Source organism: Scyliorhinus torazame, chromosome 1 (genome assembly GCF_047496885.1).
Source record: "Scyliorhinus torazame isolate Kashiwa2021f chromosome 1, sScyTor2.1, whole genome shotgun sequence".
Lineage (NCBI taxonomy): Eukaryota > Metazoa > Chordata > Chondrichthyes > Carcharhiniformes > Scyliorhinidae > Scyliorhinus > Scyliorhinus torazame.
This window is the reverse complement of record NC_092707.1, coordinates 208756070-208783496: the sequence shown is the minus strand read 5'-3', so window position 1 is coordinate 208783496 and position 27427 is coordinate 208756070. Positions and strand designations below refer to the sequence as shown.

General features: G+C 50.4%; 1 protein-coding gene across 8 annotated transcripts in view; it reads right to left on the bottom strand.

Moving 5' to 3' along the window:
- LOC140418616 (adhesion G protein-coupled receptor B2-like) overlaps positions 1 to 27427 on the bottom strand; it is a 1340408-nt gene that overhangs the window by 922933 nt on the left and 390048 nt on the right. For 7 of the 8 annotated variants that reach the window (XM_072502156.1, XM_072502149.1, XM_072502159.1 and 4 more), the window contains one exon: positions 9229 to 9390. The exons of the other annotated variant lie outside the window; for it this stretch is intronic. In XM_072502156.1, the coding sequence (XP_072358257.1) occupies positions 9229 to 9390 (162 nt within the window). The remainder of the gene's footprint in view (positions 1 to 9228; positions 9391 to 27427) is intronic. 8 annotated transcript variants of the gene reach the window in all.

Below are 27427 nucleotides of genomic sequence, written 5' to 3'. Positions count from 1 at the left end.
AGACACATTTCATTTGTGTCCTTCCCTGACAGCCTATGTTCCCAACTTATACACTTCAGTTCTTGTCTGACAGCATCGTATTTACCCTTCCCCCAATTGTAAACCTTGCCCTGTTGCATGCACCTATCCCTCTCCATTACGAAAGTGAAAGTCACAGAATTGTGGTCACTATGTCCAAAATGCTCCCCCACTAACAAATCTATCACTTGCCCTGGTTCATTACCAAATACCAAATCCAATATGGCCTCCCCTCTGATCGGACAATCTACGTACTGTGTTAGAAAAGCTTCCTGGACACACTGCACAAACAGCACCCCTTCCAAACTATTTGATCGAAAGAGTTTCCACTCAATGTTTGGGAAGTTGAAGTCACCCACGACTATACCCAGCACCTTTCCAAAATCTGTTTCCCAATCTGTTCCTCCATATCTCTGCTGCTATTGGGGGACCTATAGAAAACTCCCAACAAGGTGACTGCTCCTTTCCTATTTCTGACTTCAACCCATACTACCTCAGTGAACAGATCCTCCTCGAACTGCCTTTCTGCAGCTGTTATACTATCTCTAATTAACAATGCCCCCCCCCCCCCCCACCTCTTTTACCACCCTCCCAAATCTTATTGAAACATCTATAACCAGGAACCTCCAACAACCATTTCTGCCCCTCTTCTATCCAAGTTTCCGTGATGGTCACCACATCGTAGTCCCAAGTACCGATCCATGCCTTAAGTTCACCCACCTTATTCCTGATGCTTCTTGCGTTGAAGTATACACACTTCAACCCATCTCCGTACATGCAAGTACTCTCCTTTGTCAGTGTTACCTTCCCCACTGCCTCACTACAAGCTTTGACGCCTTGACCATCGGCTATCTTAGTTGCTGGACTACAAATCCAGTTCCCATTCCCCTGCCAAATTAGTTTAAACCCTCCCAAAGAGTACTCGAAAACCTCCCTCCCAGGATATTGGTGCGCCTCTGGTTCAGATGCAACCCGTCCTGCTTGTACAGGTCCCACCTTCCCCAGAATGCGCTCCAATTATCCAAATACCTGAAGCCCTCCCTCCTACACCATTCCTGCAGCCACGTGTTCAACTGCACTCTCTCCCTATTCCTAGCCTCGCTATCACGTGGCACCGGCAACAAACCAGAGATGACAACTCAGTCTGTCCTGGCTTTTAACTTCCAGCCTAACTCCCTAAACGCGTTTATTACATCCACACCCCTTTTCTTACCTACGTCGTTGGTACAAATGTGCACCACGACTTCTGGCTGCTCCCCCTCCCCCTTAAGGATCCTGAAGACACGATCCGAGACATCCCTGGCCCTGGCAGTGGAGAGGCAACATACCTTCCGGGAGTCTCGTTCGCGACCACAGAATCTCCTAGCTATTCCCCTAACCATTGAGTCTCCTATCACTATTGCTTGAAAGCAGACCAAGGCAGGGCAGCAGCACAGTTCAATTCCCGTACTGGCCTCCCCGAACAGGAGCTGGAATGTGGCGACCAGGGGCTTTTCACAGTAACTTCATTTGAAGCCTACTTGTGACAATAAGCGATTTCCATTCCACTATTGCTTTTCTATTCTCCCCACTTCCCTTCTGAGCCCCAGAGCCAGGCTCAGTGCCAGAGACCTGGCCGTTAGGGACTTCCCGCGGTAGGTCATCCCCCCCAACAGCATCCAAAATGGTATACTTGTTTTGAAGGGGAACGGCCACGAGGGATCCCTGCACTGTCTGCCCTTTCGTTTTCGTTCCCCTGACTGTAACCCAGCTACTCTTGTCCTGTACCTTGGGTGTGGTTACCTCCCTGTAATTCTTGTTTATTACCCCCTCTGCCTCCCGGATGTTCCGAAGTTCATCCAGCTCCAGTTCCCGAACACGGTTTCTGAGGAGCCGGACTTGGGTGCACTTCCCGCAGGTGTAGTCAGCGGGGACACCGGTGGTATCCCTCACCGCCCACATCCTACAGGAGGAACATGCAACTGCCCGAGCCTCCATCCCCTCTTACCTTACAGAATATTGCTGCAGTGTGGACCAACTTCACGCACTTTGAGGAAATGTAGGAAATGAAATGAAAGGAGCACCTTACTCCCTCCTCACCTAACTCCCTCAGTCACCAAACTCTCACTATAGCACTCAAATGCACCCAAATTCAGCACTCCCTCAGTCACCAAACTCTCACCATAGCACTCAAATGCACCTAAATTCAGCACTCCCTCAGTCACCAAACTCTCACTAAAGCACTCAAATGCACCCAAATTCAGCACTCCCTCAGTCACCAAACTCTCACTATAGCACTCAAATGCACCCAAATTCAGCACTCAGTGCAGACAAAGTCTGCACTGTAGCTGGCTTACTTTTATACTGTGAATCTAGCCTCTGAAAACTGGGCTAATCCCATTAACGAATTAACAAGCTCCAGCTGCAAGTAGCTACAAGTAGAACCTTTGTTTAAAGTGGTTAAAAATGCACCTTCTTCCATACCAACAACTTGTAGGTGAATGCTCCACAGTCTCCTTGTTCATCCCCAACCTTTACCTGCCCTAACTTCTGTCCTCCCAGCCTTGTGCCTGTGGTGGGAGTGGGACTACCTGAGGCCTGGTACTATAGGCCCTGCTGCCTGCCTTCTATCCTCCCATCCCTCTGTCTGAGGTGAGAGTGGGACTATCCAGGGCTGCAGGTCCTGCCTTCTGTCCTCCCACCCCTCTGCCTGAGGTGGGAGTGGGACCACCAGAGGCCTATTGCTGCAGGTCCCCTCCTGGGGTGAAGGCCCTGCTGCCTGCCTCTGTCCTCTCACCCCTCTGCTTGAGGTGGGAGTGGGACCACCTGAGGCCAATTGCTGCAGGCCCCCTCCCGGGGTGAAGATCCTGTTGCCTGCCTCTGTCCTCCAACCCCACTGGCTGGGTGAGAGTGGGACCACCTGGGGCCTGGTGCTGTGCCCCCCTCCTGGGGTGAAGACCTTGCTGCCAACCTTCTGTCCTCCCACCCCTCTGCCTGAGGTGGGAGTGGGACCACCTGGGGCCGCGGCAAAAGACTTTGTTTCATAGAACATAGAACAATACAGCGCAGTACAGGCCCTTCGGCCCACGATGTTGCACCGAAACAAAAGCCATCCAACCTACACTATGCCATTATCATCCATATGTTTATCCAATAAACTTTTAAATGCCCTCAATGTTGGCGAGTTCACCACTGTAGCAGGTAGGGCATTCCACGGCCTCACTACTCTTTGCGTAAAGAACCTACCTCTGACCTCTGTCCTATATCTATTACCCCTCAGTTTAAAGTTATGTCCCCTCGTGCCAGCCATATCCATCCGCGGGAGAAGGCTCTCACTGTCCACCCTATCCAACCCCCTGATCATTTTGTATGCCTCTATTAAGTCTCCTCTTAACCTTCTTCTCTCCAACGAAAACAACCTCAAGTCCATCAGCCTTTCCTCATAAGATTTTCCCTCCATACCAGGCAACATCCTGGTAAATCTCCTCTGCACCCGCTCCAAAGCCTCCACGTCCTTCCTATAATGCGGTGACCAGAACTGTACGCAATACTCCAAATGCGGCCGTACCAGAGTTCTGTACAGCTGCAACATGACCTCCCGACTCCGGAACTCAATCCCTCTACCAATAAAGGCCAACACTCCATAGGCCTTCTTCACAACCCTATCAACCTGGGTGGCAACTTTCAGGGATCTATGTACATGGACACCTAGATCCCTCTGCTCATCCACACTTTCAAGAACTTTACCATTAGCCAAATATTCCGCATTCCTGTTATTCCTTCCAAAGTGAATCACCTCACACTTCTCTACATTAAACTCCATTTGCCACCTCTCGGCCCAGCTCTGCAGCTTATCTATATCCCTCTGTAATCTGCTACATCCTTCCGCACTATCGACAACACCACCGACTTTAGTATCGTCTGCAAATTTACTCACCCACCCTTCTGCGCCTTCCTCTAGGTCATTGATAAAAATGACAAACAGCAACGGCCCCAGAACAGATCCTTGTGGTACTCCACTTGTGACTGTACTCCATTCTGAACATTTCCCATCAACCACCACCCTCTGTCTTCTTTCAGCTCGCCAATTTCTGATCCACATCTCTAAATCACCCTCAATCCCCAGCCTCCGTATTTTTTGCAATAGCCTACCGTGGGGAACCTTATCAAACGCTTTGCTGAAATCCATATACACCACATCAACTGCTCTACCCTCGTCTACCTGTTCAGTCACCTTCTCAAAGAACTCAATAAGGTTTGTGAGGCATGACCTACCCTTCACAAAGCCATGCTGACTATCCCTGATCATATTATTCCTATCTAGATGATTATAAATCTTGTCTCTTATAATCCCCTCCAAGACTTTACCCACTACAGACGTGAGGCTCATCGGGCCCCTGCAGGGCCGAAGAGTGTCGTCCACCCGCCTTCTTACCACCTGTGGCAGATGTGGGGCAGCTCGGGACATTGCTTTAGGCCCCTCCAGTGCTGAAGATCGCTGCCCCGCTCTGCTGTTATCCTGCAGCACATTTCCTTTGTGGCACCTACTGTTGTGGTGCCACATACATCACCCCACCCACCCCCCCATACCCTTCCCCCTCCGATCTCAATTGCACGGCCGGGCCGTACCAGGGGTGGGCATGGCCAGCACCGCAGGGGCATCTTCCACTCTGCCGGGGGCAGAGCGGCCAAGAACTTACGCGGGGGCAGCTGCCTCTCGACCTTCCGCTGCCTCCGCGGCCCCCACGCCCTTCCGCCTACAAACGCGGCAACTTGGGGTCAAGTGTTATGCCCACTCTACCATGACCATCGAGGCGTGCACTCGTGCGATGTCCGGAGTCGTCGGCCCCTCAGCCATCGTAGCCGCCTCGCGGATCTACGGCAAGGCCGTGTTTTTCCTGCGGGCCGAGCAGGCGGTCCACCGGGCCCTGGAAAGGGGGCTCACGGTGGGCGGGACACACGTGGCAGTGGACCCGCTGGAGGCCACTGCCGAGCGTGTCGTCCTTTCAAACGTCCCGCCCTACCTTCCCACTGAGCTCATCCTCCCCCATCTCAATCTATTGTGTGAGGTCAGGTCCGGGGTGACGTTGCTGACGCTCGGCCTTCAGCACCCCTCCCTCCGCCATGTATACTCCTTCAGGCGTCAGGTTTTTATCCACCTGACCCGGGAGGAGGTCACGGAGGGAGGTTTTGTGGTCTCCTACCAAGGGGAGGACCACAAGGTATTTTGGTCAGCGGATGGCATGCGGTGCCATGCCTGCAGAGGGCTGGGGCATATTCGCCAGAACTGCCCCACCCTAACGGCCGCCACCAACACCACCTCCGCGGCAGCAGTGGCTGGCACTGCCCCCCTCTCCTCTACCATCTCATCATCTGCCCAGCAGCCAGCCCCCGATAACACCGCGGCTGCTGGCAGAGGGGAGAGGGAGCCTCCGCTAGACCAGAGGCAGCCTAAAAAGGCTAAAAAGATGACGGCACGACGGTCGGACGGGACCCATTCACACCTTGGCCCCATAAAGGGTACTGACCCCATGCCCGTTTCAACCAATTCCGAGGCCGCAGCCTCACCCCGGGATACCGCCGCCGCCTCACAATAACATGAGGGGCCCGGAGAGACTACCACACGGCCTCCGGGGGGCGGTGGTGAGCTTGTGTTTGGCCCTGAGCTGGAGGCTGTTTCTGCCTCGCCACAGCCCCAGGAGCTGGGCGATGCGAAGGGGGGCGATGCTGTCGAGGGCCCTCCAGCGGTGGAGGCACTGCAACAAGCTGAGACGCTCCCCCGCAAGTGTCGCTTGTTCGAGCTGGAGGAGGTGGTGGGTCTCGCTGCCCCCTCCCCGGGCGAGCGGGGTTGGGTGTCTCGGGTGTTTATTCCCATCATCCTGACGCCCAGCCCCATTAAAAAGAAAGCCAGGGACTTTTATTCCGACATCTTCTCTCCGGATCCGTCCAGCGAGGATGCTTGCAGAGTTCTGTGGGAAGCCGGGAGGCTCGATCAAATCATCAAACTCCAAGAGCTGACCGGCGCCCTGGACAGCTTGTCACAGGGCAAAACCCCAGGGCTGGATGGGCTGACCGTGGAGTTCTTCAGGGCGTTCTGCGACGTCCTGGGGAGTAACTATGCAGGGGCCCTGGGGGAATGTATTGCGACAGGGGAGATGCCCCTTTCGTGGCGCAAGGCCGTCATTGCCCTGCTTCACATGTAGGGGGATCTCCGCCTACTTAAAAACTGGCGACCGGTCTCCCTCCTCAGCACGGACTACAAAATCTTTGCCAAGGCGATGTTTTTACACCTTGGCCCCGTGCTGGACCACAGAGCACTGTGGCTTCACAGCGGCAGGGTCCCAGGTTCGATCCCGGGTCAGGGTCACTGTCCGTGAGGAGTTTGCACATTCTCCCCATGTTTTCATCGGTTTCGCCCCCACAACCCAAAGATGTGCAGGCTAGGTGGATTGGCCACGCGAAATTGCCCGTTAATTGGAAAAAATGAATGAGGTACTCTAAATTGAAATTTTAAATAAATAAATAAATACGCCTCAGATTGCGATGTTGTACTAGTGCAGAGGGCGCAGAGCCAACAAGGTGATACAAAATGAATTGTTGTCAGTAACAGAGCACAGAGTGAAAGACTACACTATGTTATGGGCCAGGGTTTAGAGAGCCCCAACGTGTATCATGGAGTTCACCTGACCCACAACATTCAATAGATTGTGGTTATGGGGAGCACACGGGCCTACCTTATAAGTGTGAAGTAACAGAGATTTACAGTACTTTTAAATTAAAACAATGTTTATTTATGAAACCAGTTAACACTTTATAAACCCACAACTTAAACAATTTAACAACTATCAACACCAATAAATCCCCCAAAGAATACAGTACCCTATAAGTAACTCTTAATCTTTCCTTGCAACATCATATTATGGGCCAGGGTTTAGAGAACCCCAAAGTGTATCATAAAGTTCACCTGACCCACAACTTTTACTAGATTGTGGTATGGGGAGCACATGGCCCACTCTACAGGCGTGGTATAGCAGAAATGGAAAAGTATTTTTTAAAGCAAAACAATGTTTATTCTATGAACTCAAGCTAACCTTTTTAAAACATACAGTGAACATCTTAGCAACCATTAATTCAAATACAACCCCCAAAGTATACAACACAAAGTAATCCTTTAAGCCTACCTAAAAAGGAGGTAGGCAGAAAGCGGGTAATTATAGGTCAGTGAGCTTATCTTCGGTAGTAGGGAAGATGCTGGAATCTATCATCAAGGAAGAAATAGCGAGGCATCTGGATGGAAATTGTCCCATTGGGCAGACGCAGCATGGGTTCATAAAGGGCAGGTCGTGCCTAACTAATTTAGTGGAATATTTTGAGGACATTACCAGTGCGGTAGATAACATGGAGCCAATGGATGTGGTATATCTGGATTTCCAGAAAGCCTTTGACAAGGTGCCACACAAAAGGTTGCTGCATAAGATAAAGATGCATGGCATTAAGGGGAAAGTAGTAGCATGGATAGAGAATAGGTTAATTAATAGAAAGCAAAGAGTGGGGATTAATGGGTGTTTCTCTGGTTGGCAATCAGTAGCTAGTGGTGTCCCTCAGGGATCAGTGTTAGGCCCACAATTGTTCACAATTTACAGAGATGATTTGGAGTTGGTGACCAAGGGCAATGTGTCCAAGTTAGCAGACAACACTAAGATGAGTGGTAAAGCAAAAAGTGCAGAGGATACTGGAAGTCTGCAGAGGGATTTGGAATAGCTAAGTGAATGAGCTAGGGTTTGGCAGATGGAATACAATGTTGACAAATGTGAGGGTATCCATTTTGGTAACAGCAAAAGGGATTATTATTTAAATGATAAAATATTAAAACATGCCACTGTGCAGAGAGACCTGGGTGTGCTGGTGCTTGAGTCGCAAAATGTTGGTTTACAGCTGCAACAGGTGATTAAGAAGGCAAATGGAATTTTGTCCTTCATTGCTAGAGGGATGGTGTTCGGGCCGGAAAGTGGAGCTGTGTCCACAAAAGATCAGCCATGATCTCATTGAATGGCGGAGCAGGCTCAAGGGGACAGATGGCCTACTCCTGCTCCTAGTTCTTATGTTCTTTCCTTTTAACATCCATAAGACTTAAAACACCTTTCAACAGAAGCACATTAGGTTTAAATTCACGACTGAGAACATTTTGTACACAGGAATTCACCAAATGATCAAGAGATAGTCTTTTGAAGGTAGAGAGAACAGCAGTACACCTGCTTGGTCTGGCTTCAGCGCCAACACTGTAAACGAAACTAAAACACACCCTGCACCAAACAGCCTAAAACAAAAGTAAAAAGCTGACAGACAGCCCAGCTCTACACACACTCTGACATCACTGATAAACACCCATTTCTTAAAGGTACATTTCTTAAACACCCATTTCTTAAAGGTATTCTCACATGACAATCCATAAGACAAAAAACAAACCTTTCACAGAAAGACATCAGGTTCAACTTCTCTACTGGGACATGTACCACTTTGAAATCCTCAAATGAGAAGAAGTCTGTCTGTAGCCTGCAGAGAGAGATCCTTACAGTTGCTTGCTTTGCCTGCAGCTATCCAGCTCTCAAAACAAAATTAAACACACCCTGTAGCTGCGAGTCCAAAGCGAAAGTAAAAACGGACAGACAGCCCAGCTCCACCCACACTCTGACATCACAACAGTAATAAACACCCATTTCTTAAAGGTACACACACTACAGCTATTCTATAAAAAACATTCATTTCTTAAAGGTACTCTCACATGATACCTCCTCCCAAGGTGCCAAGCTTGGGAGCGCTGCTGGTATGTGGTGGGGTGTGGGGGGTTGTTAGGGGAGTCCAGGGGTCACCATGGGGGGTTGAGTGATCGGGGCGCCATTAAAATATGACACTTAAGAAATTACATTGAGTGCGGCCTCAGCGGGCGTTCTCCGCCTAGGTCAGAAATAACAACAGAATGCCATTAGATAACGGGGTTGTTCCCGGCGCTACAAGCATCGGTAACAATCCTGTTAATCCTGCCCAGAACAGACTCTGATTTTCTTTGGTTAGGTCGCGCCCATTGAATTATAAATGGAGATTGTTGTCAACTATTAAGATTTAGACAGGCTAACCTACAGAATCTGAAGCAGCATGTAAAATTCGGAGGCTGTTATCAAGCAACACGTTTTAGAGTGATAGGTTATTCTATTTAAGAACAAAGGATATTACTTGAGCAGTCCTGATTGAAGCAGTTCCGGGCTTCAGCCTGGTGACCTTTACATTCTGTCCAACCATGAGTCGAAATGCATTTGCGGATTCTCTGTTGCGTTCCATTTGAACATGTTACTGAGCACCTGTTCCATGGTCCCCACTGCTGCCACTGTCCTTCAACTGTCAACAGATAAACGGAACATAAATTCCATGTGGCATATTTTCTAGTCACTACTGCCTGGAATACACCATTGGGCTTACCACTGTATACTTTTATAGACGGGCTTATGAGATAACAAATACCATAGAGCTTTTTCATACGTAAAATTGCGTGCTGCCCTTCCCATCCTCCCTTCGCTATTTGTAATTTATTTATCCCCAAGCAAAACAGAATTCACCAGTCAATATGGAGGCAAGTAGCCTGCAATTGCTTAACTTGGATTTTCCCCTTTCTTGGTGACATTTTCTCGGAAGGTTTGCTGAAATCAGAGATCTGGGGCGGGATTCGCCGCAATCGGCGCGATGTCCGCCGACCGGCGCCAAAAACGGCGCGAATCAGTCCAGCATCGCGCCGCCCCAAAGGTGCGGAATTCTCCACATCTTGAGGGGCCGAGCCCTCACCTTGAGGGTTGAGGCCCGCGCTGAACTGATTTCCGCCCCACCAGCTGGCGGGAAAGGCCTTTGGTGCCCCGCCAGCTGGCGCGGAAATTACTTTGCCATGAGGCGCATGCGCGGAAGCGTCAGCGGCCACTCACAGCATCCCCGGGCATGCGCAGTGGAGGGGGTCTCTTCCGCCTCCGCCATAGTGGAGACCATGGCGAAGGCGGAAGGAAAAGAGTGCCCCCACGGCACAGGCCCGCCCGCGGATCGGTGGGCCCCGATCGCGGGCCAGGCCACCGTGGGGGCACCCCCCCCCGGGGCCAGATCGCCACGTGCCCCCCCCAAGGACCCCGGAGCCCGCCCGCGCCGCCTTGTCCCGCCGTTCGAAAGGTGGTTCAATCCACGCCGGCTGGCGTGGGTTGACAGCGGCAGGACTTTGGCCCATTGCGGACCGGAGAAACGCCGGGGGATTTCCGCCGACCGGCGCGATTCCCACCCCCGCCGAATCTCCGGTGGCGGAGAATTCTCAAACCGGTGGGGGGTCGGAGAATCGCGCCCAAGGTTTTAGGCATAAGTATAAGTGTAAATTGGTTATGCATCACCCCGATGCTTTGGGAAACCAAACCATCTTGTTCCAGCAGTGTGCAGCTTCTTGGTGACTGTGGTGTTTCCCAATACACATAATAAAGCAACCTGTATGCAAAGTGAAAAGGTGGCAACAGAGTTAGACCAGTTGAATTCCAGCCCTGATGTTATGAGCATCAATTCATCTACAACAAATAAACATACTTCCAATTATGAACAACATTTTAGTTTTTTCTATGGAACAGGAATTAATGTGCAACTGCACTACACTGAATTCTCACATAAAACGCTAAGTGCTGGAAAGGAAATTGTATATACATTTATCAGTCTCATATATTAGATCTCTCATTTGATCAAAGTTTAATGTGCCCTATGTTGTGAAACAGGTAATCAATCCTGTTTTACATTCTTTTGAAGCAACATCATAAAATTTCTTCACAATGCAATTGCAAAAATGAACCCCCCATGCAAAGTGTATGGGCCCAGAGATTTTTCAGGATTTTCCGGTGCCCCAGCCACAGAAAATCCCACCAGTTCTGTTAAAAAAAAGTCATTTCTAGTGACTTAACTTTCAAACAAAGTCGTCTTGAGTAATAGTGAGGTATAAATTATTAAGGTTCTCGACTGTGGTGAGCCACGTATGGCTATTGTATATACTCACTGTTGTTCTATTATTACTATTGTCATCGACATCCACTATTGTATAGACTTACTGTTGTTGCTGTTACTGTTGCTGTTCAGTTGTGTTGATGCTGCTGTTGGCTCCGCCTGTGGCTCCGCCCCTCTGAGGAGGTATATAACCGGCCGATCTGAGACAGGCTCTCAGTGCGGGAGAAGCTACAGGTTGGCACACATCTAGTTGATTAAAGCCACTGTTCTTTGGTACAAACTGTCTCGACTGAATTGATGGTCACCATAGGCTGCTCTTACAATTGATGGAGGTTATGAGAGACAGCAAACTGGACCCATAATGACAGGTGTTGCAAATCTATTTGTTCATGAGAAATAGAGTAAATGGAACCCTTGGACACAGGCCTCGGTAATGATTAATGTTTGTTATGTTGGTTATGAGAAATTAACAGAGTTTGGATAACTGCATGTGGCCCTTCGAGTCAGAGAATGAGTAACCAGAACTGGCAGAAAACTGAAGAAGATCATGGTTGCTTATGAGAAATTAAGCCTGAATAAATGATGCTCACTGAAGCAAGACTCATCAGAAAATGAGACTGATTATGGTTGTTTATGATAATTTGACATCTTCAAAATTCATTCAGTGCATGTGGGCATCTTTGCCCAGACCAGCACGTACTACCCATCCCTAATTACCCTTGTGAAGTTGATAGTGAGCTGCTTTCTTGAACTACTGCAGTCCATGTGGTGTAGGTACACCCATGGTGCCGCGAGCGAGGCAATTCCAGGATGTCGGTCCACTCCAGGAACGACAATATATTTCCAAATCAGGTTTGACAGGAAGCAGGGGTGGCTTTAAGTGATCTATATTTGTATTGCTGGATGTTAGAAATAAGATATAGTTTTAAATGGATTTAATTTAGTGCTTCTGTGTAGAAAAGGGGACAACTCTCATTAGATTCATAGATTATCATAAAATTTACAGTGCAGAAGGAGACCATTTGGCCCATCGAGTCTGCACCGGCCCTTGGAAAGAGCACCCTACCCAAGGTCAACACCTCCACCCTATCCCCATAACCCAGTAACCCCACCCAACACTAAGGACAATTTTGGACACTAAGGGCAATTTATCATGGCCAATCCAACTAACCTGCACATCTTTGGACTGTGGGAGGAAGCCGGAGCACCCGGAGGAAACCCACGCACACATGGGGAGGATGTGCAGACTCCGCACAGACAGTGACCCAAGCCGGAATCGAACCTGGGACCCTGGAGCTGTGAAGCAATTTTGCTATCCACAATGCCACCGTGCTGCCCCTCTTAGATAAAGGTGTCTGCCAGTATGGGGACTTTGGTTTCAATTTAAATAGTGTGTCTGTTCTTTAGGGAAGAAAGGTTCTTGAGTTTAGTTTTGAACTGAACCCATTGCAGCTGGAGTTAGGAAACTAGTGAGCGAACAGTTCTCAGAGCCCTGCTTGAAGCAGAAAAGCCATACAATGGAGTAATGGGCACAAACGGATGTCCAAGAAATTAAACGATAGTGAACTCGAGAATGTAGAGAGATTTCCAGGAATATTGTAGTAAAAGGGGACAAAGTGGAGCTGCAATATAAACAGGGTACTGTTCATTGAAGATAAAGGGCTCGATTGTCCGGCTTTGTTACACTCTCTCTCATGCGAAACAAGGCAAATGAATTGCAGGAGGCCGAAAACGAGAACAGCACCAGGCACCCAACAGTTTGCGATGCAAACCCCCCCCCCCTCCTGCACTCATTTGTGAAATCAGGTTCTCACCAAAGCGGGGCGAGAAACCAATTATCACTACTTAAGCCCTATTTCCATACATTTAACAGGAACCACCCCATATCCAATGGCTTCCCGTCACTGACCGGCCTCTCCAACAAGTGGTCACACTGGTGCCGATTAGTACTCCTTTTTAAAAACATGAACCTGGTGGAAGGGCTCATGTGGGGAGCCGAGCAGGTGAGCAGCCATCATGCCACCCCAGTGCTCGGCAGGGGGTGGGAGACCCTCAGAAGGGACTGGAGGACACTCCGCAGGGGTGGGCTGCCATGGGAAGGTCAGGGGAGCACTGGGAGGCAAACGCACGTGGTACAACCATGCCAACCCCTGGATCATGTGCATTTGTTCCCTTGTCCCTGCCCGTCTGCCTCACTGACCACCTATAACCCCCACCGACTGCCGAAGGGTACAGGGTCTGGGGTCCGGTGAGGGGAGCCTGCTGCGGCTGGGTGTGCGTGGGCAGGGCATCCTGGGTGGTGGCGGGGAGCGGGGCGGGGGTGGGTCAACGGGAGAATGGTGGAAGCCACCACTGTTCGTCACCCGCTCCCAAAGCCGAACAGATATTGAACACTAGGGAAGGGATCTTGGACCAAGAACTTGCCCTAGTGGTGCAGCGGCAGCATATGCTCGAGGTGGCAGACCATGTGCCGACTCCGCTCCACACCTTGAGGACCAGCCTGCCCATCAGGCCAAGGAGAGACGCACAGGGGGAGACCTGTGACAAACAGTGGTGGCTTCCACCATTCTCCCATTGATTCACCACCCCCCCGCCACCCAGGATGCCCAGCCACAGCAAGCTCCCCTCACCGGACCCCAGTCGCTGGTCATTTGAACAGATGACGCACAGCGCGTGCCACAGGTGGCTCCACCTCAACAAGGAGGCATTGCGATACCTGTAATGTGAACTTCCCACCAGATGGAGGAGGAGGTTGATGCACTATCAATTACGATGAGACGAGAGTAGAGAGTAATCGAGGCTTTATTAGAGAGATGTGTGGCCTCCGACAGCTGCTGCCGAAATGGCTGACGTTCGGAGAGCACACACATTTATACTCCGCCTACTGGGCGGAGCCAGCAGGCAGGGATCTACCCCCGTACCTGTAGTACAGGGGCCTTACCATAATACCCTCGTATGCAGTGCAGTATATACAATATAATACAACAGTGGTGACTACCACATTAACCCCATTAAAAATGAGTCCAGCGGGGGGGATGGAAAACTACTTACATACAGGTTGTCATTAAAATTCAGAGTAGGTTACAAATTTAGACGGTCGGGCGCCTTGATCTGTCGTTGAGAGTGCCGCAGTGCTGGTGGTGAGTCAGGCGTCACCTTGGTCGCCGGTGACACCGGGAGCGTGTTGACATCCTCTTCATCGCCGGGTGGGACCAAAGGGAGGACGGATGGTGGGGTGCGCTGGGGGAAGAGAGGGTGGCGCCGGGCAGAGGGGGGCGGGGACCCAGCAGGTGCTAGGTCCCTGAGGGAGACTGTGTCTTGGCGGGCGTTGGGGTACGCTACGTAGGCGTACTGCGGGTTTGCGTGGAGTAGCTGTACCCTCTCAACCAACGGGTCCGCCTTGTGGAGCCGCACGTGCTTGCGGAGGAGAACGGGTCCTGGAGCTGCGGGTCACGTTGGGAGCCAAACCCCGGAGGTGGATTTCCTGGGGAAGGCAAAGAGACGTTCATGGGGGGTTTCGTTAGTTGCCGTGCACAGGAGCGACCGAATGGAGCGAAGTGCGTGTGGGAGGACCGCCTGCCAGCGGGAGGCCGTGAGATGTCTGGACCATAGGGCCAGCTGGATAGCCTTCCAGACCGTCCCATTCTCCCGCTCCACCTGCCCATTTCCCCAGGGGTTGTAGCTGGTCATCCTGCTCGAGGCAATACCCCTGTTGAGCAGCTACTGGCGCAGCTCATCGCTCATAAATGAAGATCCCTGGTCGCTGTGGACGTAGGCGGGGAAACCGAACAGAGCGAAGATGGTGTTGAGGGCTTTGATGATGGTTGCAGACGTCATATCGGGCATGGGATGGCGAAGGGGAATCTGGAACAAACTAGACAAACTAATCATGGCGTTCGTATGGGGGGGGGGGTGGAGGAATGCTAGGATCCCAAAGAAGGTCTTACAAAAAACAAAATCCGGGGGGGGGGGGGGGCTTGCCCTCCCAAACCTACAACTTTACCACTGGGCGGCGACGGCCGAGCGAATAAGGGGATGGATCAAGGAGCCAGAAGCCGAGTGGGTGCGCGCGGAAGAGGCCTCCTGCATGGGGACCTCCCTCCGGGCCCTCGTCATGGTGGTGCTCCCATCCTCACCCAAAAAACACTCCAGCAGCCCGGTGGTAATAGCCACCCTCCAGTCCTGGAACCAACTACGGCAACAATTTGGCCTGACCAGAATGTCGGGTAAAGCTCCCATCTGCAACAACCATAGGTTCACACCAGCACTGACTGACGCCACCTTCAAAAGGTGGGGACAGGACAGAAGGACATTGACAGTCAGGGACCTATACACGGACGGCAGGATCGCAACACTGGGCAAACTGACAGAGAAATTTCAGCTAGCCAGGGGGAACGAGCTAAGGTACCTGCAACTAAAAAACTTCCTACGAAAGGAGACAGGGGCATACCCACAACCAACACGACAGACACTACTGGAAGAGTTACCGGACGCAAGCATACTAGATAAAGGGACATGTATGACCGACGGGTAGAAGGGGCCGACACCGTACTGGACGTAACAAGAATGAAGTGGGGGGAGGACCTGGGGATCGAAATAGGGTGGGGACTCTGGAGCGAAGCGCTGCATAGGGTCAACTCCACCTCCACGTGCGCAAGGCTAAGCCTGACGCAACTAAAAGTGGTACATAGAACCCACTTAACAAGAACCCGTATGAGTAGGTTCTTCCCGGAGGTGGAGGACAGATGTGAGCGGTGCCAAGGAGGCCCAGCCAATTACGCCCACATGTTCTGGTCCTGCCCCAGACTTGTGGAGTACTGGACAGCCTTCTTCAAGGCAATGTCCAAGGTGGTGTGGGTGAGGGTGGAGCCATGCCCAAAAGTGGCGGTCTTCGGGGTTTCAGACCAGCCAGATCTATTCCTGGGGAGGAGGGTGGACGCCCTTGCCTTTGCCTCCCTGATCGCCCGCCGTAGAATCCTGTTCGGCTGGTGGTCAACAGCACCACCCAAAGCTGCAGACTGGCTGTCCGACCTCTCGGAATCTCTCCAAATTGAGAAAATCAAATTCGCCATCCGAGGGTCAGATGACGGCTTCCACACAACGTGGGAGCCATTCACCCAATTGTTCCGAGACCTGTTTGTGGCCAACAAACAAGCAGAAAAATAGCCAGGTAGCCAAGAAACAGGGGAGAGTAGCCAAAGCATGAGAGGGAGAGATAGACCGGGAGAGGGGGAGGGGGGGGGGGGACGACAGCTAAATCTAAGAGGAAGGAAAAGCGAGCCACGGGTGGGGGTGGGGGGCAGGACCAGGCAGAAGGGGGGGTAGAGGGAAGAGACGGAAATATAGAGGAGAGCCAGGGAGGGGGAGGGGGGGAGGCAGGGAACATTAACAAACTTAACGTCCACAGGAACAGAGAAAGCGGAAGTGCGCAGAAGCGGAACGAGACGACAACGGCAGCGAACTCCGTCTGGGAGAAGCAAGGGACGACAACACCACGAACAGATGCCTACTTATGTGTAAATAATTTTGCCAAGTGTACAGAGCTGCTACTGTTGAGCGGGGATATACCGTCCGATGGCTTCTCAGATGTTAGTTTAACATCTGTTGTTGGAAAATTGTTAGAATCAATTATCAAGGACGTAATATCAGAACATTTGGAAAGCCAAAGTGCTATCCATCAGAGTCAGAATGGTTTTATGAAGGGCAAATCATGTTTGACTAATTTGCTTGAGTTCTTCGAAGATGCAACAAGAAATTGTATAATGGGAATCGTGTAGATCTAGTATATTTGGACGTCCAGAAGGAGTTTAATAAGGTGCCGCACAGAAAGTTAATTCACAAGGTGAGATCACATGGGATTAGGGGTAACTTATTAATTTGGATAGAAGACTCGCTGACGGACAGGAGACAGAGAGTTAGGATAAATGGGTCTTTTTCTGGATGGCACGATGTAACTAGTGGAGTGCCACAGGGTTCGGTCCTTGGGCCCTAGCTATTTACAATCTATATTGACATGGATACAGGGATGGAAGGATCTATAGCCAAATTTGCAGATGACTGGAACAGTAAGTTGCCGTGAGGAAACAAGAACCTTACAAAGGTTAGGAGAGTGGGCCAAAATGTGACAGATGGGGTTAAACGTGGATAAGTATGAGGTCATGCATTTTGGTTTAAAAAATAGAAAAGCAACTTATTATCTAAATGGGGAGAGACTTTGGAGTGCTCTGATGCAGAGGGACCTTGTGCTTTTGTCACAAAAAACGAGCATGCAGGAGCAGCAGATAAAAAAGAAAGCGAATGGAATGTTGGTATCTATAGCAAAAGGAATTGTGTACAACGGTAAGGAAATGTTGTTGCAACTATACAAGGCATTGGTAAGACCGCACCTGGAGTATTGTGCACAGTTTTTGTCCCCTTATTTGAAGAAAGATGTAGTGGCATTGGAGGCAGTTCAGAGGAGGTACATTAGATTGATTCCAGAGATGAGGGGTTGGTCGTATGAGGAGAGATTGAAAAATTTAGGCCTATACTCTCTAGAGTTTAGAAGAATGAGGAGAGATCTAATCGAGGTATAAAAGATGCTAAAAGGTATGGATAAAGTGGACATAGAGCTTCCTCTTGAGGGGCATTCTAAAACGAGAGGTCATAATCTTAAAATAAGAAGTCGCAAATTTAAAACAGACTTGAGGAAAAACTACTGTTATGGACCAGGTTTAGAAAACTCCAAAGTATATCATGGAGTTCACCTGACCTACAACTGTTTATCGAATTTGGCTAGGATGAGCACAAGAGCCTGCCAGTCAGGTGTTCTTCAACAGAGTTCTAAGGCGCTTTTAATCAAAAAAAAAAATTTATTCTATGAATTTAGTTAACATTTGTATAACCACACACATGCAAAAGTTTTTACAACAAACATAAATACCCCACACAGCTACAGTAATCTATAACCCTTAATGAAACCCCATTAAGTGTTCAAACTTAATAACAAGATCCAAATAAAAAGGTTAGGGGCAGCGCGGTAGCATTGTGGATAGCACAATTGCTTCACAGCTCCAGGGTCTCAGGTTCCATTTCGGCTTGGGTCACTGTCTGTGCCGAGTCTGCACGTTCTCCCCGTGTTTGAGTGGTTTCCTCCGGGTGCTCAGGTTTCCTCCCAGTCCAAAGATGTGCAGGTTAGGTGGATTGGCCATGATAAATTGCCCTTAGTGTCCAGAATTGCCCTTAGTGTTGGGTGAGGTTACTAGGTTATGGGGATAGAATGGAGGTGTTGACCTTGGGTAGGGTGCTCTTTCCAAGAGCCGGTGCAGACTCGATAGGCCAAATGGCCTCCTTCTGCACTGTAAATTTTATGATAAAAAAACCAGAACCCCCTTTTCAAAGGTATGGCCCAGCATGTAGCACTCTTACTGGTATAAGACTTGGGGCGGGATTCTCCGACTTCCCGGCAGGTCGCAGAATCGCCGGGGGGGCGGTGTGAATCCCGCCCCTGCTGGCTGCAGAATTCTCCGGCGCTCAGGGTTTGGCGAGGGCGGGAATCATTCCGCGCCGGTCAGTGGCTGCTGGTAGCAGCCCCCCCCCGGCGATTCTCCAGCCTGCAATGGGGCAATCCAGCAGAGGGCAGTAGAGCGGAGCTGCTGATTGATTGGTGTTACAAGGGAAATTTGCATACCTCCGTCATGGTCACCCTAAATTGCAGGTGTACCTGAGCTAAAGACCCTAGCTGTTCGAGTGAAGACAAGCATCCAGCAGAGGGCAGTAGAGTGGAGCTGCTGATTGGTGCTACAAGGGAAATTTGCATACCTCCGTCGTGGTCACCCTAAATTGCAGGTGTACCTGAGCTAAAGACCCTAGCTGTTCGACTGAAGACAAGCATCCAGCAGAGGGCAGTAGAGCGGAGCTGCTGATTGGTGTTACAAGGGAAATTTGCATACCTCCGTCGTGGTCACCCTAAATTGCAGGTGTACCTGAGCTAAAGACCCTAGCTGTTCGACTGAAGACAAGCATCCAGCAGAGGGCAGTAGAGCGGAGCTGCTGATTGGTGTTACAAGGGAAATTTGCATACCTCCGTCGTGGTCACCCGAAATTGCAGGTGTACCTGAGCTAAAGAACCTAGCTGTTGGAGTGAAGACAAGCATCCAGCAGAGGGCAGTTGAGCAGAGCTGCTGATTGGTGTTACAAGGGAAATTTGCATACCTCCGTCGTGGTCACCCTAATTTGAAGGTAGTTTGTGGAGGAGCTGTTGTCAAGTGACATTATTTATTTATTTAATTTTGGGGGGGTAAATTGTAATTGTTGAAGTTAACCGAAGGTTTAAGACATGGCACGAGATCTCAGACCCGTGTCATGCTCCTCGTGTGCGCTTTGGGAGCTCAGGGACACGCCCACTGTCCCTGGATCCTTCACGTGCAAGAAGTGTGTCCAGTTGCAGCTCCTGTTAGACCGCTTGACGGCTCTGGGGCTGCGGGTGGACTCACTTTGGAGCATCCGCGATGCTGAGGACGTCGTGGATAGCACGTTTAGCGAGTTGGTCACACCGCAGCTGAAAGGTACTGAGGGAGATAGAAAATGGGTGACCAAAAGACAGAACAAGAGTAGGAAGGCAGTGCAGGTGTCCTCTGCGGTCATCTCCCTGCAAAACAGATATACCGCTTTGGATACTGTTGAGGGAGATGGCTCACCAGGGGAAGGCAGCAGCAGCCAGGTTCATGGCACCATGGCTGGCTCTGCTGCGCAGCTGGGCAGGAAGAAGAATGGCCGGGCTATAGTGATAGGGGACTCAATTGTAAGGGGAATAGACAGGCGGTTCTGCGGACGCAATCGAGACTCCAGGATGGTATGTTGCCTCCCTGGTGCAAGGGTCAAGGATGTCTCGGAGCGGTTGCAGGACATTCTGGGGGGGGGAGGGTGAACAACCAGCTGTCGTGGTGTACATAGGCACCAACGATATAGGTAAAAAACGGGACGAGGTCCTACAAGCTGAATTTAGGGAGTTAGGAGTTAAACTAAAAAGAAGGACCTCAAAGGTAGTAATCTCAGGATTCCTACCAGTGCCACGAGCTAGTCAGAGTAGGAATGTCAGGATAGATAGGATGAATGCGTGGCTCGAGAGATGGTGCAAGAGGGAGGGATTCAAATTCCTGGGACATTGGAACCGGTTCTGGGGAGGTGGGACCAGTACAAACCGGACGGTCTGCACCTGGGCAGGACTGGAACCGATGTCCTAGGGGGGGTATTTGCTAGAGCTGTTGGGGAGAGTTTAAACTAATGTGGCAGGGGGATGGGGACCGATGCAGGAAGTTGGAAGGTAGTAAAACAGGGACAGAAACAAAAGGCAGTAAGGGGGAAATTGTAAGGCAGAAAAGCCATAGGCAAAAATCAAAAAGGGTGACAGTTCAAGGTACAGTGACTGAGGGGAGCTCAGTGAATAGGACCAGGAAGACTAAAAGGAATAAAACGGGAAGTGAAAACATTAATGGTAAGCGACGCGGCAGGTTCTTACATGAAGATATGGGTTCAACGACAAGGAAAATTAGGAGAAAAGTTAAGAGGAAATATAACTTAGGAGAGGTTACTGATTGAGGTGTTAAGATTCAGAACAGAGGTAAAAAAGCCAACATAAGTGTACTTTACCTGAATGCTCGTAGTATTCGGAATAAGGTAAATGAGTTGATGGCGCAAATCATCGTGAATGACTATGATTTAGTGGCCATTACTGAAACATGGTTAAAGGATGGACACGAATGGGAGTTAAATAGCCAAGGGTATCAAACTATTCGAAAGGACAAAGTGGATGGTAAGGGAGGTGGTGTAGGTCTGTTATTTAAGGATGACATCCGGGACTTTCGTGTGCGGCGATGACCAGCTGAGTCGCACGTTTCGGCAGCTCCCGGTGGAACGGACTTTTGGGCTCTTAATAAGAGCCCCAACGGCAATTTTAACGGCTAAAAGTACTGTGCGGTGAACCAGAAGGGAATCCCCCCTGGATACGGATGAAAAAAGGAGAGGAAGGTGGCCGGATTGCGGTGGATCCTTTAGAGCAGCGGCAAGGAAGGCAAGCAAAAACCAAGATGGCGTCGGAAGGTGGCAGTTTAATATGGGGCCCTGAACAACACGAGTTTTTGAAACGCTGCGTGGAAGAACTTAAAAAGGAAATGAAGAAGGAGCTGTTGGCCCCGATATTACAGGCGATCGAAGGGCTAAAGGAGGAGCAAAAGACTCAGGAGCGGGAGCTTCGGGTCGTGAAGGCAAAGGCTGCCGAGAATGAGGACGACGTACAGGGCCTGGTGGTGAAGACGGAGATGCACGAGGCACACCATAAATGATGTGTGGAAAGGCTGGAGGCGCTGGAGAACAACGCGAGGAGGAACAACCTAAGGATTCTTGGTCTTCCTGAAGGTGCGGAGGGAGCGGACGTCGGGGCATATGTGAGCACGATGCTGCACTCGTTAATGGGAGCGGAGGCCCCGGCGGGTCCGTTGGAGGTGGAGGGAGCATATCGAGTGATGGCGCGAGGACCGAGAGCAGGAGAAATTCCCAGAGCCATAGTGGTGAGATTCCTCCGTTTTAAGGATAGAGAGATGGTCCTTAGATGGGCAAAGAAAACTCGGAGCAGTAAGTGGGAGAACGCGGTGATCCGCGTATACCAAGACTGGAGTGCGGAGGTGGCGAGAAGGAGGGCGAGCTTTAATCGGGCCAAGGCGGTGCTTCACAAAAAGAAGATAAAATTCGGAATGCTGCAAGACTGTGGGTCACATATCAAGGGAGGCACCACTACTTTGAGACGGCGGATGAGGCGTGGACTTTTATCGTGGAAGAAAAATTGGAATGAGTGGGTTATTAAAAAAAGAAAGTTTGAAACAAAGTGGGGGGGCGAAGAGGGGGGTAAAAAGGGGGGAAAAAGGAGTTTTATGTTATTAATCCTGCGATGTGGTAACTTTTCTCTCTTCCACAGGAGGTGGTGGGGGGAGGAAAGGAGGTGGAGGAGATGGGGCATTGGCCATTGGGGGCGGGGCCAAGGGGGAAGCGCGGGCTCGGTTCCCGCGCTATGATAATCATGGCGGGAATAGGGAAGCAGGAAGGAGGGGGCGTCGCACGGTGCGAGCCGAGGTCACGGGGAGAAGCCGAGGTCGGCCAGAGTTTGCTGACTTCTGGGAGCAACATGGGGGGTGTAACTACGCTAGTGGGGGATCTAGCGGGGGGGGGGGGGGGGGTGGGAGGGGGGAATTATTGGGCTGCTGCTGCTGGGGAGAGGGGGGAGCTGGTATGGGGTGGGATGGGCGGGGGGGCACCGCCTGGGGGAGATACAGCTACGTGGGAACTGGGTGAGGAGCTGGAAAAAGGGGATGGCTAATCGGCAAGGGGGGGGGGAGGTAAAAAGCCCCCCAACCCGGCTGATCACGTGAAACGTGAGAGGGCTGAACGGGCCGATAAAGAGGGCTCGGGTACTCGCACACCTTAAGAAACTTAAGGCAGATGTGGTTATGTTACAGGAAACGCACTTGAAACTGATAGACCAGGTGAGACTACGCAAAGGTTGGGTGGGGCAGGTGTTCCATTCGAGGCTAGATGCGAAAAACAGGGGGGTGGCTATATTAGTGGGGAAGCAGGTAATGTTTGAGGCAAAGACTATAGTGGCGGATAGCGGGGGCAGATACGTGATGGTGAGTGGCAAACTACAGGGGGAGACGGTGGTTTTGGTAAACGTATATGCCCCGAACTGGGATGATGCCAATTTTATGAGGCGTATGCTAGGACGCATTCCGGACCCAGAGGTGGGAAAGTTGGTAATGGGGGGAGATTTCAATACGGTGTTGGAACCAGGGCTGGACAGGTCGAGGTCCAGGACTGGAAGGAGGCCGGCAGCAGCCAAGGTGCTTAAAGATTTTATGGAGCAGATGGGAGGAGCAGAACCGTGGAGATTTAGCAGACCTAGGAGTAAGGAGTTTTCGTTTTTCTCCTATGTCCACAAAGTCTATTCGCGAATAGACTTTTATGTTTTGGGAAGGGCGTTGATCCCGAAGGTGAGGGGAACGGAGTATACGGCTATAGCCATTTCGGATCACGCTCCACATTGGGTGGACTTGGAGATAGGGAAGGAAACAGAAGGGCGCCCACCCTGGAGAATGGACATGCGACTAATGGCAGATGAGGGGGGGTGTCTAAGGGTGAGGGGGTGCATTGAAAAGCACTTGAAACTCAATGATAATGGGGAGGTCCAGGTGGGAGTGGTCTGGGAGGCGCTGAAGGCAGTGGTTAGAGGGGAGCTGATATCAATAAGGGCACATAAAGGAAAGCAGGAGAGTAGGGAACGGGAGCGGTTGCTGCAAGAACTTCTGAGGGTGGACAGGCAATATGCGGAGGCACCGGAGGAGGGACTGTACAGGGAAAGGTAAAGGCTACACGTAGAATTTGACTTGCTGACAACGGGTACTGCAGAGGCACAGTGGAGGAAGGCACAGGGTGTACAGTACGAATATGGGGAGAAGGCGAGCAGGTTGCTGGCCCACCAATTGAGGAAAAGGGGAGCAGCGAGGGAAATAGCGGGAGTGAGGGATGAGGAAGGAGAGATGGAGCGGGGAGCGGAGAGAGTGAACGGAGTGTTCAAGGCATTTTATAAAAAATTATACGAAGCTCAACCCCCGGATGGGAGGGAGAGAATGATGGGCTTTCTGGACCGGCTGGAATTTCCCAAGGTGGAGGAGCAGGAAAGGGTGGGACTGGGAGCTCAGATTGAAATAGAGGAAGTAGTGAAAGGAATTAGGAGCATGCAGGCGGGGAAGGCTCCGGGACCGGATGGATTCCCAGTTGAATTTTACAGGAAATATGTGGACTTGCTCGCCCCGCTACTGATGAGGACCTTTAATGAAGCGAAGGAAAGGGGACTGCTGCCCCCGACTATGTCTGAGGCAACGATATTGCTTCTCCTACAGGAAAAGGACCCGCTGCAATGCGGGTCCTATAGACCTATTTCCCTCCTAAATGTAGACGCTAAGATTCTGGCCAAGGTAATGGCAATGATGATAGAGGATTGTGTCCTGAGGGTGGTCCATGAGGACCAAACTGGGTTTGTGAAGGGGAGACAGCTGAATACGAATATACGGAGGCTGCTAGGGGTAATGATGATGCCCCCACCAGAGGGGGAAGCGGAGATAGTGGTGGCGATGGATGCCGAGAAAGCATTTGATAGAGTGGAGTGGGATTATCTGTGGGAGGTGCTGAGGAGATTTGGTTTTGGAGATGAGTATGTTGGATGGGTGCAGCTGTTGTATAGGGCCCCAGTGGCGAGTGTGGTCACGAATGGACGGGGATCTGCATACTTTCGGCTCCATAGAGGGACAAGGCAGGGATGCCCTCTGTCCCCATTATTGTTTGCACTGGCGATTGAGCCCCTGGCAATAGCATTGAGGGGTTCCAAGAAGTGGAGGGGAGTACTTAGAGGAGGGGAGGAACACCGGGTATCTCTGTATGCGGATGATTTGCTGTTATATGTAGCGGACCCGGCAGAGGGGATGCCAGAGATAATGCGGACACTTCGGGAGTTTGGAGAATTCTCAGGATATAAACTGAACATGGGGAAAAGTGAGTTGCTTGTGGTGCATCCAGGGGAGCAGAGCAGAGAAATAGAGGACTTTCCGCTGAGGAAGGTAACAAGGGACTTTCGTTACTTGGGGATCCAGATAGCCAAGAATTGGGGTACATTGCATAGGTTAAATTTAACGCGATTGGTGGAACAAATGGAGGAGGACTTCAAGAGATGGGACATGGTATCCCTGTCACTGGCAGGGAGGGTGCAGGCGGTTAAAATGGTAGTCCTCCCGAGATTCCTCTTTGTGTTTCAGTGCCTCCCGGTGGTGATCACGAAGGCTTTTTTCAAAAGGATCGAAAAGAGTATCATGAGTTTTGTGTGGGCCGGGAAGACCCCGAGAGTGAGGAAGGGATTCTTACAGCGTAGTAGGGATAGGGGGGGCTGGCACTACCGAGCCTAAGTGAGTACTACTGGGCCGCCAATATCTCAATGGTGAGTAAGTGGATGGGAGAAGAGGAGGGAGCGGCGTGGAAGAGATTGGAGAGGGCGTCCTGTAGGGGGACTAGCCTACAAGCTATGGTGACGGCCCCATTGCCGTTCACACCGAAGAAATACACCACAAGCCCGGTGAAAATTTGGGGACAGTGGAGACGGCATAGGGGAAAGACGGGAGCCTTGGTGGGGTCCCCGATAAGAAATAACCATAGGTTTGCCCCGGGGAGAATGGATGGGGGATTTGGAATATGGCAAAGAGCAGGAGTAACACAACTGAAAGATCTGTTTGTGGATGGGAAGTTCGCAAGTCTGGGAGCGCTGACCGAGAAATATGGGTTGCCCCAAGGGAATGCATTCCGGTATATGCAACTGAGGGCTTTTGCGAGGCAACAGGTGAGGGAATTCCTGCAGCTCCCGACGCATGAGGTGCAGGACAGAGTGATCTCAAAGACATGGGTGGGGGACGGTAAGGTGTCAGATATATATAGGGAAATGAGGGACGAGGGGGAGATTATGGTAGATGAGCTGAAAGGGAAATGGGAAAAAGAGCTGGGGGAGGAGATTGAGGAGAGGCTGTGGGCGGATGCCCTAAGTAGGGTAAACTCATCGTCCTCGTGTGCCAGGCTAAGCCTGATTCAATTTAAGGTGTTACACAGGGCGCATATGACTGGAGCACGGCTCAGTAAATTTTTTTGGGTAGAGGATAGGTGTGCGAGATGCTCGAGAAGCCCAGCGAATCACACCCACATGTTCTGGTCATGTCCAGCACTACAGGGGTTCTGGGTGGGGGTGACAAAGGTGCTTTCGAAAGTAGTGGGGGTCCAGGTCGAACCAAGCTGGGGGTTGGCTATATTTGGGGTTGCACAAGAGCCGGGAGTGCAGGAGGCGAGAGAGGCTGATGTTTTGGCCTTTGCGTCCCTAGTAGCCCGGCGCAGGATACTGTTGATGTGGAAGGAAGCCAAGCCCCCGGGGGTGGAGACCTGGATAAATGACATGGCAGGGTTTATAAAGCTGGAACGGATTAAGTTCGTCCTAAGGGGATCGGCTCAAGGGTTCACCAGGCGGTGGCAACCGTTCGTCGAATACCTCACAGAAAGATAGAGGGAATGGAAAAGAAGAAGGCAGCAGAAGCAGCCCGGGGGGGGGGGGGGGGGGGGGGGGGGGGGGAGGAACCAGAAGGACTCTCAGGGTTGTTAATATATATGTATAATATGTATAGGTCGTTGCTATAAATAATTGTATATTGGACTGTTAAATCATATTTTTGGAGAGTGTTTATCTGAGACAAGGCAGTTGCCATTTAGTTTTAGTTTTCGTTTTTGTTATATATTATTTATTCTTTGTTCATAAAACAGGTCATTGTTATTTATACTGTTATATTATTGTGTAAAGGATACACAATGTACTGTGATGGTTGGCCAAAAATTTTCAATAAAATATTTTTTTTTTAAAAAAAAGGATGACATCCGGGCAATAGTAAGGGATGACATCGGTGCTATGGAGGATAAGGTTGAATCCATTTGGGTGGAAATCAGGAATAGTAAGGCGAAAAAGTCACTGATAGGAGTAGTCGAAAGGCCACCAAATAGTAACATTATGGTGGGGCAGGCAATAAACAAAGAAATAACGGATGCATGCAGAAATAGTGCAGTAGTTATGGGGGATTTTAATCTACATGTCGATTGGTTTAACCAGGTTGGTCAAGGCAGCCTTGAGGAGGAATTTGTGGAACGTATCCGCGATAGTTTCCTAGAACAGTATGTAATGGAACCTACGAGGGAACAAACGGTCCTAGATCTGGTCCTGTGTAATGAGACAGGATTGATTCAGGATCTCATAGTTAGGGATCCTCTCGGAAGGAGCGATCACAATATGGTGGAATTTAAAATACAGATGGAGGGTGAGAATGTAAAATCAAGCACTCGTGTTTTGTGCTTAAACAAAGGAGATTACAATGGGATGAGCGAAGAACTAGCTGAGGTAGACTGGGAGGAAAGACTTTATAGTGAAACAGTTGAGGAACAGTGGAGAACCTTCCAAGTGATTTTTCACAGTGCTCAGCAAAGGTTTATACCAACAAAAAGGAAGGACGGTAAAAAGAGGGAAAATCGACCGTGGATATCTAAGGAAATAAGGGAGAGTATCAAATTGAAGGAAAAAACATACAAAGTAGCAAAGATCAGTGGGAGACTAGAGGACTGGGAAATCTTTAGGAGGCAACAGAAAGCTACTAAAAAAGCTATAAAGAAGAGTAAGATAGATTATGAGAGTAAACTTGCTCAGAATATAAAAACAGATAGTAAAAGTTTCTACAAATATATAAAACAAAAAAGAGTGGCTACGGTAAATATTGGTCCTTTAGAGGATGAGAAGGGAGATTTAATAATGGGAGATGAGGAAATG